The sequence below is a fragment of the Ambystoma mexicanum genome, chromosome 11 (assembly GCF_040938575.1).
Source record: "Ambystoma mexicanum isolate Mex_15411 chromosome 11, UKY_AmexF1_1, whole genome shotgun sequence".
In the NCBI taxonomy this organism is placed as follows: Eukaryota; Metazoa; Chordata; class Amphibia; order Caudata; family Ambystomatidae; genus Ambystoma; species Ambystoma mexicanum.
In genome coordinates this window covers 1,017,685,358-1,017,705,878 of record NC_090934.1, presented here as the reverse complement: position 1 = coordinate 1,017,705,878, position 20,521 = coordinate 1,017,685,358, and the positions used below count along the sequence as shown (strand labels likewise).

Here is a 20,521-nt window from a genome sequence, read left to right as displayed (position 1 = left end):
CTCTGGTAATGTAAACAAACCCATCGCTGCTTCTTCCATGGATTTGAATGCCTCTGGTAATGTAAACAAACCCATCGCTGCTTCTTCCATGGATTCGAATGCCTCTGCTAGTGTAAACCAACTCGTCACTGCTTCCTCCATGGATTCGAATGCCTCTGCTAGTGTAAACCAGCTCGTCACTGCTTCCTCCATGGATTTGAATGCCTCTGGTAGTGTAAACCAACTCGTCACTGCTTCCTCCATGGATTTGAATGCCTCTGGTAGTGTCCAGTCAGTAGTAACTTTCTGATTTCGTAGTGAATACCTCTGATATTTGCATTGGACTGGGGGTTGCTGGAAGCTTTTCAGCATTTGTTTTAAAACAATGTAATGTATCTGTGTTTGTGTAGAGCTGGCACAGCCTGTTGACTGCTTCAGAGGACCTTCTCATGAACAGATGTTGGACAGAGGGATAAAGGTACAGAAGTCAGTCTTGAATTTATGGATCCTCCAAAAAACAGGTATATGGCCCTAGAGCAAGGGTCATATACATGGGTCTGTTTAAGAAGGATGATGCAAAGCAAAAGGTTGGTTGATACATAAGTAATAGTATCACCTTGCGGCCCGTGTCCATGCACAAGGCAGAGGGTTTTGAGGTCAACTTTCTGCTTTCTCAACATTCAATAGAGGAACTTAAGTGTGGGGATAATTCGATGTGCACTTTTTAGACTGGGACTGGGCGAGCTGCATAATTTTGTACAATTTGGAGGTTGGTCATTATTTTGTCTGCAAGGCCGTGACCAAAGCTGTTGCAGTAATCATTGCGGGAGAAGAGCACTGCAAGGACCAGGCTCATCTGATGGGGAAGCAGCAGCAGGGGGCGGATCCTTTAAAGTTAAAGAACACACTTTTTTTGACATTGACCTGCAGAATGAGTGACTGCTCAAACTTGAAACTGATATGTTAAACAGGGGGGGAGGTCTGGGAATCTCACTACCAGCATGAACACAGCCCATTGACTTGTTCTTGGGTGGATGGCCCCTGGGAGAGTCTCAACCAAGTCTTTAGCTCACTTTTCTTTTCACAGAGAAGAAATATCCCCACATATCAGTCTTTGTCCTGCCCAGGGGCAGTCCAGCACCGAAATGCTAGGCAATTCTCCTCTGAACAAGAGTACCACAGCAACCCCATACACGTGGTTCAGCCTAGTTGGGCACCATCAGTGAGGTGAAGCTGTGTGTCTCTAAGAGCAGTGAGCAGGGGGTCCACGTCTGGAGTCCCCTGTTAACTTAGGGTGATGTTATGTTATCTTGCATTTGTATAGCACCTCTTGCCATAGTTTATGGCTTCAAAGTGCTTTTGCCTGTCAGAGAGGCAAAGGAGGAGTCAAAAGGGATATCCAGTAGTGGTAGGGAGAAGCAAAGTCAGGTAGACAGTTGGGATGAGGGCGAGGGATAAAACATGCGCACGGGAAGGCATGAGAAGGAAATGGGTAGAGGAGCTATGTGTACAATTGGGCCAAATTTATCACGGGACGCAATTGTATTCCACGGGATGCAGCGCCAAGAGCAAGATAGCTGGAGAGGTTGATGGGAATCCAATTGTACTTTAAATTGGAGGGGCTGCCCATGGAAAAGAGGCCAGACGAATGGGATTGAGCTGTGGAACCCCTTGAGCCCACACTGAGAGTCCATGTCTCCGAGGACAAGCAACCCCAGAAATCTCTTAACGCTATGGGGTCTCATTATTGAGGTGCAGCGTGAGTAGCAGGCACAAGCATGTGACTCACATCTGCCCATGTCGCTCCAATTCTCAGTAGGCGTTCTGGGGCTGCAGTTGTGAAGTGATGATGAGGTGAGTTTAAAATCTCCTGGTTCACAGAAATAAGGATTGGGAAGAGGGGAATGGATCAGAGAAATCCTGTGAAGGAACTTTCCGGACAGAGATCCCCATTTTGAGTATCCCACCCAGTCCGCATCTTCTTTACATGAACCCTGGCACGGCCTGCCTGGAATCAAATGGCTACTGTGTCCTGCATCCTTTCAAAGTGAAGGCGGTAGAGCATTTCCGTGGAGACACCACAACATATTTGACCACTTTCTCATAATATCACTTGGGACCAACTCTCTCTGGGTGAGCAGAATTCTTTCAAACACAGGGGCTGACAGCCAAATCACACAGAAGCTGTGTGGTGCATAAGTGGCTAGGGCATAGGGCAGCGACTCTTCCCCCACCAGAGACCTCCAGGGCTCGAGGACCATGGCTGTGGGGCAAATTCCTGAGTCAATATTGATGACAATACAGGCTTTGCCTTCATTCAAATGATTTGACGACTGCTGAGACCAAGTTGATCAGCAGTACCAAGTATTCTCTCTTGACAAGGGGTGTCTTCATTGCTTGGTAGAGTGTTGTTCACCTCCTTAGTTCAGGATGTCTTCCACCTCGTTAGTCGGTGCCACTTCCTAGCCATGTGACTGTTCAACCTTCTAGCTGAGCCATTTGTTCCCATGCAGGTCTACTGCCCTGCCCCGTCCACACCGGGCTGACCCCTGTTTTCTTTGTTGTTGCAGGAAGATCTATCCATGCCGCTCGTTGAGGAGGAGATCGATGGGCTCTCCGGCCTCCTCTTTCCCTTTTATGATGCTGATACACACATGCTCTACTTGGCTGGAAAGGTAGGTTGGTTTTCCTCATGGTTTGGTAATTTAAGAATCTGCAGTATTTATAGTAAGATTAATGAAAAGTCTTCCAGAACCTTCCACTTGCCTTTAGGTACATGCGCTGTACCAGGCCACAGGTCCAGTGAGTAGCTAGTTTTGACTTATTGGCAAGAGCCAGGAGAATTCAAGAAAGTGCAACAAATGCATGGTGGCCAACCAAGCCACGGTACAGTGTCGCATGAGTGTGACACGGGTGAATTAACCAAGCATCACTGTCAAATTGAAGCAGTGGCACATAGTGGATGGAAAGCAGCCAAGAAGGGGTATAGCGTGCGTGACCTGTAATGGGTGGACCGTGTGATCCAACAACTGTGCCTAGACTGAGTGCCCCACTGTATGGAAAAGCTACTGAAGGTTTCCATAAAGAAGCTTGTGTTTTACAACAATCTCCTATGTGATTCCTGATGTTAAGAAATTGAGCTGAAGGCATTTAACTGCCTATGTGAACTACTGAAAAGCCCCAATATCAAAAGAGCTAGTAAGTGTCCCAAGGAGCTGTGTTGTTTTTGAAAAGCTGGAAGATCTGAACTCTTAGGGAAAGGAACCCCAACAACAGTGGCTTAACTGTTTTGGACTTAGTTGTGAGGACAAGTATATGTTTTGGACACAGCCATTTGATTTGGACTTCTGACACAGACTACTCTGTTTCTTTAGGTAGGGAAATCCCACCTTAGCATAGGGCAAGTTAGGCCTTACTCCACCTTGCCTTTTAAGTTAATACAACTTTTGTGAACCAAAAGTTAACCTGTTGTCGGTATCCACTTCATGATGCCTTCACACATTACAATCTTTCTTTCCTCTTCATTTTTACTCGTCTGATATTTCAGGGCGACGGAAACATCCGTTACTATGAGATCATTGGTGAGAAGCCATACCTAAATTACCTCATGGAATTCCGCTCACCTGCACCTCAAAAAGGACTGGGTAAGGATTTTCCTTAAAAAATGTGCCTAATGTATGAATGAGTCCGAGCCGCCTCAAGGGGGGGGGGGACTAAGTGGTGCGGTCACATACCGGCGCAGCACATAAAGGGCGCCGACCAGCTCACACAATGTAAAGTGTCACCATGACACTTTATATTGTGAGAGCTGCCGGCGCCCTAAGTGTCAATCAATGACTTTCTATTAGTGACTGACAGAGGCGTGTCGTGATTCTTGACTAGGCGCTGCGCCTCTGTCACTCACTAATAGAAAGTCATTGACTGACACTTTACATGACAGTGTCATGTAATTCTCGCACAGGGCGCTGGTAGACCTGGGGCCGGAACTGGAATGAGGATAAGTCATCCTAAGGTTGTTGAAGTGGGTGGAGCATAAAATATTATTGCTTTTGTATATAGTGCTTCATGGCTGAATCCTTAAGCTTTCAAGTACTGAAATAATATGTAGTATTTCTTCAAATAAATGTTGCTCAGATTATCGATCTCGTAAGTATGAAATCCTGGCTCAGCCCAGCTGTTTTTGAACTTGCGCCGGGAGGTTTCACAACAATTTAATGAAGTAAGCTCTTAATTTGCTGAGCTATCATAGGCTACATTTTTCACATACGGTTTTGACACTCTACAGATATCCCTACCAGTGACATTCAGCCTGGTGGCCCCCCTTACTCAAATGAAAAAATATTGGTGCACTGGTCTGACAGACCGACGCCTAAATGCAGAAAAGCTCATGTAGACGTTGGGGCTTTTCCAACAGGCCGGTGCCTGAGCATGGTAGCAACACAGTCAACCCTATGTCTAAACCAGAACTAGCAGATGTCCAGAGGCACAATGGCACTCCCAAGCACTGCTCCATGCCTTGCTGGAGCAGGGGGTTCTGAGAATGTTGAGGTGCTCTCTGTAGAATGAATGCTCAGTCGATATCGAGCTGGAACAGAAATAGTTTCGCCTCAGCCCAGCTCAGGTCAGCCACTCACTCATCAATGACGCCATTTTGTGAGATGCATCAATGATTCCAACACTTGGGAGAAACAAAATTGTTCATGAAGCATCAGTGCAAGTACACTATGGGTTTTACATCATTATTTGTAAGGGACATATGCATCATAGGAGGGCTTCTTGACAAATATGTGAGGGGGACTTCTTAGGTTCACAGAAGCCAATTCTCTCTATGCTCTGAAGCTGCTGCCTTTTAGATCTTTGAACCCATAACACGGCCACTGGACTTCTACCCCCTGGCAGGTTCCTCAATCATTGAAAGAGCAACAATCTAACATGTCAGTTGACATTATGGGTAATAAGGAAACAAGAGTTAGGATTCGTCCAAGATATGTCTTCAATTTTAGTGGAATAAGACTTCTAGTTCTAAAATCTATTCCTGAAGATTTATGGGGAAATGTAAATACATGTGTGGACATTTGGGATGGCGCCACACGCCAGGAGCCAGAATTGCAATATGTCTATCTAGAAACGATTGCTGTCTGGCAATAATGAAAAAGGGAAACACAGATACACACACACTGGAGAGAACTATGTATTCGATGAGTGGTCTTTCATTATCTATTTATTCCCTTTCTCTTCTGTGGGCCAGAGGTCTTTCATTATGTGGGGTTTTCTTGCTCTTCTGTGGTTCCGGGTTCTTGCATTATCTATTTCTTCCCTTGATCTTCTGTGGGTTCGGGGTCTTTCATTATCTGGGTCTGTTTTGCTGCTCTGTCGATCAGGGGGTCTTTCATTATCTGAATGTATCCTTGCTCTTCATGGGTCAGGTTGTTCATTCTTTGTTTTGCCTTGCTCTTCTGTGGGTCAGAGGGGTTTCATTAACTGGGTTTTTCTTGCTCTTCTATTGTGGGCTTCCTTGCTCTTCTTTGGGTCGCCGTATTTCATTATCTTTTTTTTGCCTTGCTCCTGTCTGGGTCTGGTATTCATTATCTGAGTTTCTTCCTTGCTCTTCTGTCGGTCAGTGATCTTTCACTATCTGGATTCTTCCTTGTTCTCTTGTGGATCAGGGTGTTTCATTATCTGGGGTTTTCCTTGCTCCTCTGGATCAGGGGTCTTTTAATAATCTGGGGGGTTTCCTTGCTCTTTAGTGGATATGGGGTCTTTCATTATCTGTGGCTTTTCCTTGCTCTTCTATGGGTCAAGGATCTGTCATTATTGGGTTTTTTTCTTTGCTCTTCTGTGAGTCAGAGGTCTTTCCTTATCTGGGAATTTCCTTGCTCTCATATGAGTAAAGGATTTGTCATTATAAGGGGGTTTCCTTGCTCTTCTATGGGTCAGGGTATTTCATGATTTTTATTTTGCCTTGCTCCTCTGTGGGTCGGGTGTTTCATTATCTGAGTTGCCTCCTTGCTCTTCTGTGGGTCAGAGGTCTTCACTAGCTGGATTTGTCCTTGCTCTTCTGTGGGCTAGGGATCTTTCATTATCTGGGGGGGTTCTATTCTATTTCTATTGCTCTTCTATGGGTCAGGGCATTTCATTATCTGTTTTGTATCCTTGCTCTTCTGTGGGTCAGGGGTCTTTCATCATCTCTGGCTTTTCCTAGCACCTCTGTCGGTCAGGGGTATTTCCTTATCTGTGGGTTTCCTTGCTCTTCTATGGGTCAAGGATCTTTCATTATCTGAGGATTTCCCTGCTCTTCTATGGATCAGGTTATTTCGTCATCTGGCTTGTATCCTTGCTCTTCTGTGGGTCAGAGGTGTTTCATTATCTGGGTTTTTCTTGCTCTTCTGTGGGTCAGAGGTGTTTCATTATCTGGGTTGTTCTTGCTCTTCTGTGGGTCAGAGGTGTTTCATTATCTGGGTTTTTCTTGCTCTTCTATTGTGGGTTTTCTCAGAGGCGTAGCCAGGATTGTCTAACAAGTGGGGTCTGAAGCTAATGTAGTTGGGCACACCGTAGTGACAGCAACATCTGCAAATGCCCACACAGCACTGCTGAGTGGGCATGTATAGATTTTGGGTGGGTCTTGCCTGCTCAGGCCCTACCCTGCCTACGCCTCTAGGTTTGCTTGCTCTTCTTTGGGTCACCGTATTTCATTATCTTTTTTTTGCCTTGCTCCTCTGTGGGTCGGGTGTTTCATTATCTGAGTTTCTTCCTTGCTCTCTTGAGGGTCAGGGGTCTTCACTAGCTGGATTTGTCCTTGCTCTTCTGTGGGTCAGAAGTGTTTAATTATCTCTGGCTTTTCCTAGCTCCTCTGTCAGTCAGGGGTCTTTCATTGTCTGTGGTTTTTCCTTGCTTTTCTATGGGTCAAGGATCTTTCATTATCTGGGGTTTTTCCTTGCTCTTCTGTGGGTCAGGAGTCTTGCATAATCTGGGAGTTTTCCTTGCTCTTCTGTTGGTCAGTGGTCTTTCACTATCTGGATTTTTCCTTGCTCTTCTAAGGGTCAGGGGTTTTTCATTTTCTGGGTTTTTCCTTGCTCTTGTATGGGTCAGGGGTTTTTCATTTTCTGGGTTTTTCCTTGCTCTTGTATGGGTCAGGGTATTTCATTATCTGGGGTCTCTTCCAAGCTTTTCCCAGTATCAAGGTCTGTTTCTACATTCTCTTTGGGGGTCATTCGCTCCATATCCAGTATTTACTTTCTCCCCAGTGGGTCTGTATCTTGTGTGATTCCGAATTCATTATTCGCTTGCCAGGAGCAAGCTCTGCATTGTTCTCCCAAAATCGTTTCCAGTGTTGTACTGGTGTATAGGAAATGTAATTGCCAGGCAGACTGGCCTTACCAAGACCCCCCCCTCCCCTTTTCACAGCTGACACCTGTGTGGAAATCCCATTCTCGTCTTCTATCACTGTGGTGGGCCAGTGATTATTCTGTTGCGTGGGACATGTTCTGGGGTCGTTTTGGTCTTGGTTCGCAGGCAGATTAGGTTATATTTTAATTATTTCCTACAGGGATTCTTTGTTGATTTCTGCAGTTGCTGGTTTATCACTTTTATTTTTTTTTTTACAAGTATCTTTTTATTGATATCTCAATGAACATGTTACATGTCAGTGCCATATCATTGCCAAAACATTAAGGAACATCAAAATTTCATTTTCACATTGCATTCTTGAACCCCCCAACCTTGGCATAAAATAAAACAAATGAAAACGACTTAAATGTTGTCACACGGGTACACACAAACGATTTAGTGAACTCCAGTGTACAGATGGAAGCCGTTGATTCCTCCCATCACCTCGATTCCAACTCCTCCTCTACCCCCAAAGTGGGCCTCCTCTTGCCTCGCCTACATCCTCCAACCTCACTGTTGCCTTATTAGTTTTGAAAGAGGCGTTTCATGATTTGTGGACGAAAAACATATGTTCTCTCTCTTGGACAAAATCCAGCAAGAGGGCCCAGGTGCAGGAGAATCTAACCATGCTCTCTGATAAATGTGCAGTGAGCCTCTCCATGGCTATAGTCTCCCACACTTTTACCCACCAGTATGAGATACTGGGGCCCTCTGCCAACTTCCAGAAACATGCTCGATTTATTCTTGCCACCATCAGTAAATGTGACGTCAAGTCCACTCGCGCCACTGTTAATGGGTAAGTACCATCTTCAGGGACATCCCTCAGCAGCAAGGACATAGGGAGTAGGCTACCTGTTATATCATTCATTCTCGAACAAATCTCCTGCCAATAGGTTTGCATGATTGGGCAGTGCCACCACATGTGTGCGAGGTCTCCTAGCTGTCCACATCCATGCCAGCAACGGTCAGAATAGTCGGGGCAGATTGCATGCAGCGTTTGAGGGGTCCTGTACCACTGGTAACTCTTGATTGCCCCTGCCCTAATAAGAGTGCAGCAGGAGCTCTTATGAGTGTGAGCCCAGATTCTTTGCCAGGATCCCTCTGTGATTTCAGTTCCCAGTTCGCTCTGCCAAAGTACCATATAGGGTAATCGATCTTCCAAAGAAGCATTTTCTAGAAAACGATAGCATGTGGACACCTTGGGCATTTCTTGGCCATCTAGCATCCTGAGTTTCTAGTACTTTAGGTGGCCTACATCCTGCTTGTTTAACCCTGTTATTGGACACCCAGTGATATGCATCTAAATCGCTCTGACTCGGGTAGCTTGAACTTCTCCTTACACTCTGCAAACCAGTGGCATTCCTTCCTTCTATAGATCCCTTAATCACAGTACCCCAGAATATTCCCATTGCGCAAACACCCTTTTTTCCAATCCCGGGGAGAACTCTGGGTTTTGCAGTACTGGGGGGAGGGGGCCTAGACCTGACTTCAGTCCCAACTGAGAGCAAGCTTTACCCCAATGACACAAGGAAGAGCGACTGGATTCGAGTAGGCCCCGTTCAGTGCCCCTTGCCGATTTAGGAAGGAACGGGAGGTGGGCCAGTGGAAAAGGTAGGTCTACCTGTTCCAATTTTTTCCATTTCGGGTGCCGGTCCTCAGACGCCCAATCCAATATTGGCGCAATCTGCAAAGCCTGGAAGTAGCCCTCGATCGACGGGACCCCCAGACCACTTGATCTCAAGAGTATAGGGGTTTAACCCTGCCAAATGAAACGTCCCACTGCTTTCTGTATGTTCCAATAAATCTGCTCTGGAACTATAAAAGGCAAGGCCTGGAAGGTATATCGGAGTCTCGGTAGTAAGGTCATCTTGACCGCGGAGGCACACCCCAGCCAAGGGATCTGTTTATCACTGTTACGCCTGGTAGGTAGAAATAGGTAAATTAGTTGGAATCGGATAGGGACTGGTTTTTGCTGCTGCATTTGGTTGAGTTACCAGTGATTCTTTCTGTTTATTGGTGGAAGGTGTCTGCTAAATTGGGAATGTTTAAGGAATCCCTTCAGGCTTTTGGGAAAGCTAGGTGTTTCTTGCTTTGCTAATCTGTCTTTTTGCCCTGCCTGTTTTCTTGTCTCTGCCTTCCTAGGAGTCATGCCCAAGCATGGCCTGGATGTATCCGCGTGTGAGGTCTTCAGATTCTACAAGCTTATCACCCTACGAGGACTCATCGAGCCCATCTCCATGATTGTGCCAAGGCGGGTATGTAAGTAGGGTATAAATGCAGTGGTCACTTTCGTAGTCACCCTGTGGGTATTTGTAAACTCTGGGTGTGCCGGTGAGTGATAAGAAGAAATAGATGCCCCGCCGCGACATCCACTGTGATAGAATACCTATTGTTTCCCTGGGAGACTCTTTGCAGATTCCTGTAGAGTTGGTGCAGATCTTCCTGCCATGACCCCACTGCACCCATTGCACCTTTAGTCAGTGCAGCCCCCTTCTAACAATAGACCTCCAAAGATGTACTACGCCAGGCCGTATCCAGTCTTTATTGACATTCCCTAGGCCTTCTCATTCCCACTACCCTGCAATGTCAGTTGTTATCACAATAGTAGTAATTGTACATCTAGGTGTGTCGCTCGGTTGAGCTTCCAATGTTCTCTAATCAGATGTCTTCACTCATCAGTCAGAAACCTACCAAGAGGACATCTACCCCATGACCCCCGGGCTGGAGCCGGCTCTTAATCCGGACGAGTGGCTGAGCGGGATTGACCGAGGTAAATGAGGCCTTGTGTTTGAGCCTGCTCTTCTGTCCGTGCTCAGCTACTGTCAGTGCAGTGGATTAGAGAGGATTGTGTGCGTGGGGCATAGGCGCTGCTGAATGATGTGTTGATTTTGCAGGATGATATTGGAGATGCGGTGCATGTGCTGTGTGTTCATTTTGAACGATATTATTGTGGCTGTGATGCATGTGCCTAATTAGTCCACTTTGTGATACATGGCTGTGGCTGTGGTGCCTGTCACCATGGATTTGCTTATTTCGTAAGATATCATCGTAGACGTGTTGCACCTCTGTGGCCTTATTTTTCAGGATATGATTTGAGTGTGGTGTGGGTAAAGCCAAGCACACAATGTTGTGTAAGATCTGAGCATTGGTTTGTTGGTGTGTGTTACCTTCTGCAGAATGTTCTTATTCTATAGAAAGTACTGTGACTCGGTATGTGCTCGTTTTGGTAGTGATTTTCCATGTGCCACAGATGGTGGACCTGAAGATGGACATCAGGCTTGATTTGTCTTTCTTTAGTGTTTTGTCCGGTCATGAATATGTTGTGGCTGTGAGTAACCATTCTATTTAGTCAGTGGTGACAGCTGACATCTTATGAGGATTGCAAGAGTATTTTTGGATGGCTTAGCCAGCTGACCATGCCTCGTGCTCAGGATGCCAATGCCCTCTTTAGCGTAGTCGTGATCTTCTTGAATGACTCACACTAGAATGTCAAGGAAAGCTTTCGCGATGGTACCTCCTTGCTCACTTTTTCTTTGTTGGATTTACCCTGCCCACTTTACTACCTCTTTTGTCACAGCGTTGTTTAGTAATGTGAAATCTTCTATCTGCCATCATCGACTGCACCAACTAGTGTGTTTTGCTTTGACAATGATCTCTCTTGTCTCGGCCGTCTCAAAGAACCAGGTATTTTTTTCAACACCTTGTGCATTAGTTTGGATTTCATGGGCTTCCCAGCACCTGCCCCATGTGATAGACTGCCTCGCCTTGCTTCCAAGATTTCCCTTCTGGCAAACATTCTGCTTCCAAACCATACTAGTCACTTGAAGGTTCCCACAAAGCTCCCCTGTCCTGTATGTTTGTCCCTTTCGATTATAGGTCAGGGACATGTTCATAGTTGATGTCCCTACCACTGCAGAGCAGGCACGTTTTGCTTCCTGGGGTGTGCTACCTGGGGTGGTTCCCTCTGGCTTCCTCCTTTTGAGGCCCACCTCAAGGAAGACCACTATTTAAAGATCTGAAATCCCCTCTCCCAATCAGATCACTTTGCAGGGATCAGTGGATCACAGGCTACATCCTCTGATGTCGATTTGTAGGGGATGGTTATAGTGCATAGGATTATACACAAATGCTCTCTGCCTGAAAGCAAGTGAGCGAAGGATGTTGGAGTCACCGGGGTTTTGCCGGTGGGGATTTGAACATCTTTTCTCATTTACCTTTAGTCAAACAAAATCAGACATCGCCCCATCAAGCAGTTTAATCAACATTCATACGAGTCAGTAGCAACCATAATATCGGCAGTCGGCGTGTTCCCATAGCCATGGGGCAGATGGTCCACAAGCGCAAGATATCACTCCGGAAGGTTGTATTCGGCTACTGCAGCCCTTTGCACAGCAAAACAATGTTTGTCAAATGTTCAGAAAACTCATTCATGTGACGAAAAGGCTTCTGAGTAAGAGGGAACATTGCATTGTCTAATCCATCAATACTATGGTTGCCCGCAAAACCAGATTTTTCATATTAATCTAGTAGATCAAAATCCTGATTCTGTTCTTGACAGTGAGGCAAGTGTTATGCTGTCTCTTTAACATTACAGGACTTTGAGCAGCAAACCAAACAATACAAACTAGATTTCCCAAAAGGCCTTGGAATCAAAGTATGGTTTGCAACAGACAAAAGTGTGTGCCCCATGCCCCAATCAGTGCTGCTCATTGCCTTCTTTCCTCTTTTTTCTTTGATGCTAGTGTAGTTAGATGACGTTGTTATACAATCTGAAGTCTCCTGCAAGATGCTTAGCCTTTCTTGCTTGGATTACTCCTAACCTACTCATTCCACTTTGGTCCCTGAATCTGCAAGAAAACCTCAGCAGATCCATTGTAACAATCTACAGGTTCATAAGACCCTCGGCATCAAACCCATTCTTAAACCTTCTGCCCCCCAAATGAATGACATTTTAGAACTAGTTATCAAATGATCTAACGTTTTAGCCATAATCTTACTGATTCATGAAAAAGGTTGGGTTAACATTTGTCTTTGGATCATTGATTGAATCATGAATTTCATGTGCTATATCATTATGGTAAATCTGCATTTTATAGTGCAATCAAAAGTTTACTTGCTACTAAAGATGCTACCTGATTCATCAGCTTAAAATACAAACCCTTCACTCCACTCTTACGACAAGTGCGTGGCCTTCATAATGTCTTCAAGCTTTGCGTCTCCTGCATATGCATTGGCTGGGCTAGCCCTGAAGCTGATGAGCTCCAAACCCACTCCTACCTCCCCAGGGTCATTTCATAATCCACCAAACCCATCTGGTCCAAGTGGGAGAATAAACTGGACTATGTGGCTTCCTAAAGCCTTTAGTTGCTTCCAGGTAAACTATTACACCGAACCACACAATTCAAAAAAGACAGGCACTCAACCAATTTTGTGTTGATGTTTATCTTGGTGGATATTTGGAAGACTTGGCCTTTCAGGAAGAGCATCCTGTTAGTCACATCCAAGACCCTTACGGCCCTTGTACAAGAAATCCAACGTAACAGCATTGTGTTTTTCCAGAAATTGCCTGTATTATCTGTCCTGTCAAAAAAGCAGGTTCAAAACCTGCCCGAACTCCTAAGGGAAGAATATCTGGCCACAGGAGGTTGAGGCAGACCAATACCTTTCACCAATCTTCAAACTAGAGGGTGTCCTCCTACTGGGGCACACTCTACCGGAATACGGCTCTGCTGGCAGAGCAGCTCTGTATGAATGGACAGTGCTGTAGGCTTTTTTTTGCCATCTGCAATAGATGGATAACAGAAATTTGAGAACGTTCACCAGAGCTGTTGATTCGCAAATAGGGATCATGTTTCACACACCAGCCTTTAGATGCTGCCCAGCAATCTTGGATGAGCAACTACAATGTTTGGAAACATCTGATGTTCTCCAGCAATCCCTAAAATCATCCAGAACAATCTACTAGTCTTCCATGAATGGATGGTGATTCCCAAGAAAATAAGGTTTATGAGGAAAAATGGATCAGAAAATCCATAAAAATGTCTATCTTTGTCAGAAGGACGTCTACGTTACCCTAACGGGTGGGGGAGGGTGATCATCATAGTCATTATCAGCACTTTCTTTGTCCATTCTCACTTGGGTAAGCAATATTGGAATCATTTAGATGGGTGGAAGTCAATAGTCTGTCCCTGTACCCCTTGAATGCAAGTATGTATCTAGCATCATCTTGTTAGTAGGGCGTTGTGTCATGATATTGAAAGAGCTTGTCTCAGTGGATCCCTGCAACTCAAATGCTCTTGAATACGTTCCACTTTGTAATCAAGTAGCTGTGATCTGCTTGGTACCTGGAATTCCAATCTGCTGCTTGGTTGTTCACACCTGGTAGAGAGTCTGCCATTAAGGACTTGATTCTATCCAATCAGAAAAACCAAACATCCTTGGCTAGCTCAGCTAGAACATTGGACCTCATACCTCTTAGATGGTAAATGTACCCTGAACTGCTGATAATTGTCCATTTGTAGAATCAGAAATTAACTAATGTATCCTCAAACCAATCACTGAACTGTAAAAGAATATGGTAGAATTCCTAAATAATTTGTCTAACATTAATATCTCTAGTGGCCCCCTGCCTCCAGTGGTAATGTTTCACCATCTTACACCCCAATTGGACCTGCTCATGTTCAATTTTGTGACACAATCCGGGGTGCTGCAAAAGATGGCTCTTCAGTTCCAGCACAAAATAGGATCCAACCACCCTTACAGCTGTATCCTGGCTTCTATTGAAAGTGGATCAGATGGGAGCATAACAGCCCTCTGCATAAATGGCTGTTCTTCAGCCTCGGAAACAATACATAATGAAACGGGCATTGAGAAATGCTTTGAGTACTGACATCTTTGCAATTTTCCACTTGGGTGGATTGCTGCATTGACATGAGTGGTATTGCCATCTTCATAGGATTTACTTTCTAGATTGTGTCAGTGTCGCATCTCTGGTCTCCACCATCATTGCCAGGAATTCCAGGCAATGTTCCTGGGGGTGCTAACGCTCTGATTTTCTAGCTGTTCACAAAGATTCAAGGCAATTAACTGTTGCCATTGCCACATGACTACTGGCTTGAGGAAGCATCAAGGGATGAATGAAAGACCCAGATGGGGAGCATGGAAATTCCTGAATGTGTCCTGCCAATTGCAACGGTAGGAGCAGGAATTGTGGGTTGAACACCACTAACATCAGATATGTGTCCTTCTGGTCTAGTCTCATTAGTCAATCCCACCATGGAAGCATTTCTGAGCAAATGGCTGCCTTGACCCTGTAGTGACTTGTCAGCAGCTACATGTAGAATTTCCAGAGGATGATGGCTGCATAATCTTTCTTTCTTTTCACCAAGAAAAGTTGTCCAGGAAACATCTAGGATGCTCGACGGATCTGGCCACTGCCCCTTTCTTTAATGTGTCTGGCACTTCCCAGTCTACTAGTCAAGATTCCCCCTAGGGAAGATACAAACAGACTGTGGACATCATGTATGTACCAGTCGCCCACACCATGCTGGGCCTTCATCTGGACTTTCATGAATGACCTAGGATCTCCTGATACAGCATTGCTGTTTTCTGCAAACAAGGCCAGTTTGTCTCCCACTGCCAGCAGGACACTCCCACTCCCCCGTGTGCTCACCTGAAGGTAAGGGCTGATGCCTAGGCACTCCCCTCCATTTGTAGCTGCCACCGCAGCAGCATCTTTTAAGGAAGAAAGGACTCATCTTCTGTTGTTCCTTCTGTTATCGAAAAGGCACTTCTACTGCAGTGGAATCTGTGAAATGTGTTGTGGAAATGGGCAGGCAGGTGGCTCCTACCTCGACTAAACCTGTGCAAACGTGTGATTGGAATACTTTCCTAATGGAAGGTCAAGTCCCGGGAGGATAGCTCAGCGGCAACGTGCGCTCCTTGGAAGGAAGACGACACGAAGCAACACAGGTTCGATCCCCGGGTCTGCGCTTAGAAACCTGTGGGTGTTTAAGCGCGTTATAAATACGCAACTAAGACAAAAAAAAAACAATTGCGCATCCAAAAAACAAACAATTCCTGTAACAGCGCCTCAATGCCTGTGGGCTGTGTGAGCGCTTTAAAAATATAAAATAAATCAAATAAATAAATAAATAAAGTCTGTATAAGTAGCCACAAATGTCCCCATCTTTCTTGTAGATGGGCCATCTCCTTTTCAGGGGCCCATCTGCCGAACGACTTGCAACACCACCATTCTCCTAATTAGCATAAATCCTTGGCAATAAGCTTCTACGCTACTCAATGGATGTGGTTCAGTTTGCATTGCCTATAATGCTTATTGCTCACTGTGTCCAGGCTCAGATGAAATCCTGGATCTACCATTTCCCTGCATTCACTTTCATCTTCTGCCAAATCCAATACTTTTGACAGTGGCCCAATCGGATTCAGCAGCTTGTCTTGGCAAACATTGTCGATGACTGACTTTCTTGGGGCCCCAATACATTTGGAAAAAGAATGTCCTCATATTAGAATACAGCTTGTGTATTAGTCCATTTCCACTCTGCCGGAGTGCAGACATGTTGACTTCAGCCTGCTCCCGGTTTCTTTATCAACATGTATTGTTGTACTCCATTACTTGCGTCTAAGAGTTTCAATTGAGGTTCCTGGGTGACCAATTTCATCCAGACCAAATATTCCATCATCCTCGTCCAAGGGATGGTGTGGTTGATCTACAGTCCTTTCACGTCCTGTGCAGTCTCCACAGAGCTGACAAAGCATGGTCCTTCTTTGTGTCCTCTTTGGAGTTCAGTAACTGCAACCAATGTGTCTGCAGCAGAGAGAGACTTTAACTTCTGTCGGACAAATGGGGAGATTCTCTTTTGCCGATTTCCTGGAAGACCCACTGATCTTAGCTTGACAAAAGCATCTGGAGATGGAGGATCTATTTTCCCTTCTTTCGAAGTGCCCGGGTGGTAAACGATGTAGGCCTACGGCAGGTCTGTGTTCTTCCACTCTTACTTTGTCTCTGAGCTTTTGGTGGACTCGGATCAGAACCAATTCATGCCAAATGTGTGTCTCCCACGTGATACCAGACTTGCCTAGCAGGGAGCCTCACCCTTGCTGAGCTGGCTGCGGGATTTCTGAAATGGCTTACTGCATGGCAGTGTCTAAGGAAGAGCCTAGCATGCTACTGAAACTCTCTAGAAAATCTGGCTCTTGCTATCTTCAGCTCTCTTCCTCACCATGATCAGACCATCCCTGACCAGACATGTTCACTGCCCCTCCAGGCAAGTTATACCTCTAGCTCTGCCAATCTGGTAATAGTGTCGGTGAGGTCTTTGATCTTAGCAATTTCCCTGAAGGTCGAGAGGGAGGTTGTCTGGTGCCCCTGCCAAACTCTACATCTGGGCTCTCTATGCTTCAGGAGAAAACTGATTTATTCTTCTGCCCTAATCCCTTTTTAGATCTTCTGCTGAGGGTCACAGGTTCCAGAACTGTGCAGAATCCTTGCACGGCAGAAGCGGGAAGTGCACTAGGTCCTTCTTGGGTTTGCAATCCATGGCAACCTCGCATTGGGGATGCCAGAAGCTCACTAGAATAGCCCCTTTGTTTGTTTGATTCCTAGTCCCGGCAAAAGCAGGAAGTGCACTAGGTCCTTCTTGGGTTTGCAATACATGGCAACCTCGCATTGGGGATGCCAGAAGCTCACTAGAATAGACCCTTGGTTTGTTTGATTCCTAGTCCCGGCAAAAGCAGGAAGTGCACTAGGTCCTTCTTGGGTTTGCAATACATGGCAACCTCGCATTGGGGATGCCAGAAGCTCACTAGAATAGCCCCTTTGTTTGTTTGATTCCTAGTCCCGGCGGAAGCAGGAAGTGCACTAGGTCCTTCTTGGGTTTGCAATATATGGCAACCTCGCATTGGGGATGCCAGAAGCTCACTAGAATAGCCCCTTTGTTTGTTTGATTCCTAGTCCCGGCGGAAGCAGGAAGTGCACTAGGTCCTTCTTGGGTTTGCAATATATGGCAACCTCACATTGGGGATGCCAGAAGCTTCCTAGTCCTGGCTGACTGCGTCCGCGATGGCCCTCAGGAGATACGTCAGCAAAGCAGTGGTTTCGACAGTGCTTGCCGAGCTGGTCTTTTGAAGCACTAGAGCCATCCTATGTCAGATGATCTGGGTTCCGCCTCACCGGAATCCATGGTATAAAAGTACAATGTGCCTGTAAGGGACTTTACGTCCAAAAAAGTATTCTTCATTTTTCCTTTGATACATTCAAAGCAAACAACCAAAATGTAGTGTTTTGGGGCTATAAAAAAAAGGTGCATTATCTTGTAACTGATCAGTAAGGAAAATGGTGGCGTCATGAAAGGAGGAAAAGGATTCTTGGGAATATTGATTTTTCTATGGAGTCACACAGTGTTGGTGCCAAACCGCAAGTCTCACCACCCTAAATTGTATGCACATATTAGTTGGTTTGTGTTTCGTTTGCTGATCCAAGATTAGGGAAGTCGAAGAGACTGTAATACTCGGAATAGGAAGAAATGACCGCAAAAAACGGTCCGACCTATACAAAAGTTCGAACTTTTGGTGGTATGCATTTAAAAAAAAACCACAGGTGGGGCTGCGGGGGTGTCCCCCGCAACACCCTGCTCACCATACAGTATGGTGAGTGGGGGGTTGCGTGGGGAAACACCCGCAGCACTCCCGAGGGAAACAAAAACGGGGGCTGCGGTGGTGTCCCCCTCAACACCCTGCTCACTATAGCACTATACTACACAGTATAGTGAGCGTGGGTTGCGGGGGGAAACCCCTGCAGCTGCCCAAAAAAAAAGAAAAGGACCCTGCGACGCCGGTTCCCAATCACAGAAGTGAAGGGGAACTGGCGTCGCAGGGACACAGAGCGTTTTACAAGGTAAGTAGGGTGTGCGTTTGTTGGGGGCGTGGGTGGGGGGGTTTTGGGGGTGTGGGTTTTGTAGGTTTTGTAAAATTATATTTGCATGGGAAATGTATGCATCTTTTGTGGTAAGCACATTTTTCATGCAAACTTTTCCGTCGCAGATTTTTCTGCAACAAAAAATCACGTAAATCCGTAATACTCGCCTCTGGTCATGCCATAGAATCCATGTCCAGAGGCGAAGGAGAAGAGCATACACAGGGGGTGTCAATATTGTGAGAATCGGAGCAGGGCCGGCCTTTGGACAGTAGTGGGTTGATGTGTGAGCAATTAAGTCATGACGGGTGCAGGTTTGAAATTAATCTACTCTAGTAGGTTCCATACTGGTGCCCAAAAGGCTGTCCGTCTTTGTTTTGAGACTGTACCTTTTTTGGATAACATCCACTTTGGTTAGTCTAAGCTCCCTGTCACTAGTGAACCAGGATGACGCCCAGATCTATGAAATGGAGCACATGCACCCGTTTTGTTTGATTTCTTGAATAAGAGAGGGGAGTCCAATCTTATAGAAATGGGCAATTCATTCCATATTGAAAGACTATTTGCCGGCCCTCCCAAGCTTTAGACGAGGCACCGTAAGCAGATTACTCTGACAGGATCTCAGCAAGCTGCCTTTAGTTATACATTTGCTGGACTTTTACTGAATATGCATTTATGGGTGATGGTAAGCACCCTAAAATTCAAGCGCTCTTTAATCGGTAACCAATGCAACGCTCTACCAACAGATGTGATATGTGCCATTCAATTAAGATGAGCATCAATCCTCACAGCCCCATTCTGCAATACTTGAAGTTTAATAATGTTCATCTGAGTGCTGCCTACAAAACGACCGCCACAGTAGTCCATTTGTGCACCAAGTATTGTGCGAGAAAGCGTAGCAGAGCTATCATCAAAGATAAAGGGAGCCTAACACGACAGAGCAATTTTAAGTAATATGCAGAAGAAGACATCACAGCATTACCCTCATCATTCATAGAAAGAGTAGAATCTAGGTAGACAACCAATGTTTTGACCTTCGTGAGAACTGAGATAATGCAATCCGCAGTAGTAAAGTTCTTGTATGAATCGGAGGCGTTTCTTGTATGAAACACCTTCGATGAGTACCCAACAAGAGTATGTTCTGTCTTGGCATCATTAAAAGCAAGACTATCGTGTGCCATCGCGCTTTGAATTAGATCAGGTGGGGGGAGAAGAGTGTACGAATACAGAGTTAATTTTAAAAATCCACCAAAAAAAGAATATTTTGGCAAGCGATAGTCGAGCAAGAGTGCAAATCAAAGCAGAAGTTACTTCCTCTAAAGCCCTACTATCCGCAGATATGACGATTCATAGATAAAGAAAAGGAAGAGTTACCAACCACATTAAGGAAGAACTATACCCATATCATAAAGCCATTTTATTATATTTGTAATACAATTACTGAAAAGCAATAATATACTGTAATGGACAATAAATTGAGCCATCAAATCTGGCCACAAATATGTAAGCTAACAAGTGTATGGTATTTAGTGTATTAAGGGGTGTATGACATGTTATGTGTTTCATGGAATCAGATATATGGTATATAAAGTATAGTTGCAACCTTGGTATAGGTGCATGGCAAATGGGTTCTGCTGTAGGATCGTGAGAACATATCTGATATGATCTATGAACTGTGATAAATGGACAATACATGGGACAAGATCCTATAAGAATCATTGGAATCAGACTAAATGGGACAGTTACATCAGCGACAGAAATGATATCCGATTAGTGTGGAAGTGGACAAGTTGTATATGAATGATGTATACTGTAAAATATGAAATAACTAGTATTAGGACATGTGAAAGTGATTAGATGAAATACACAAATGACGCTTTGATTGAAAAGGAAGTGGTAATCAGCCGTGGAACAATTGGGCGCAGTGACATGTGAAAAAGCTATCGGTGCCTGAATACAGGAAATGACGGCACTGATATCATGACTATGAATATAAGCCTGTTCGGGGCACATGTGTGTGTGATAACTAAGTGTTTTGGGATCTCCATTACACATAACAGGTACTTGCACAGGCATACTGAGCTGGCTAGGCAGTGTAATCAACTCTGATATTATGCTGGACCAGAGGCGTTGCTAGGGGGGGCTGAGGGGGCTATAGCCCCTGATCTTTTGGTTGTAGCCCCGGATAGAATCTCAGGAGTTACAACCAAAAGGCTAGCTAGC

The 20,521-nt window shown here is 45.2% G+C and overlaps 1 protein-coding gene across 1 annotated transcript in view; it reads left to right on the top strand.

Annotated features, from left to right (window-relative positions):
- Positions 1 to 20,521, top strand: part of CORO2B (coronin 2B) — a 425,059-nt gene that overhangs the window by 391,330 nt on the left and 13,208 nt on the right. The window contains exons 7-10 of the mRNA XM_069624239.1: positions 2,550 to 2,654; positions 3,527 to 3,623; positions 9,508 to 9,620; positions 10,045 to 10,135. Of these exons, the coding sequence (XP_069480340.1) occupies positions 2,550 to 2,654; positions 3,527 to 3,623; positions 9,508 to 9,620; positions 10,045 to 10,135 (406 nt within the window). The remainder of the gene's footprint in view (positions 1 to 2,549; positions 2,655 to 3,526; positions 3,624 to 9,507; positions 9,621 to 10,044; positions 10,136 to 20,521) is intronic.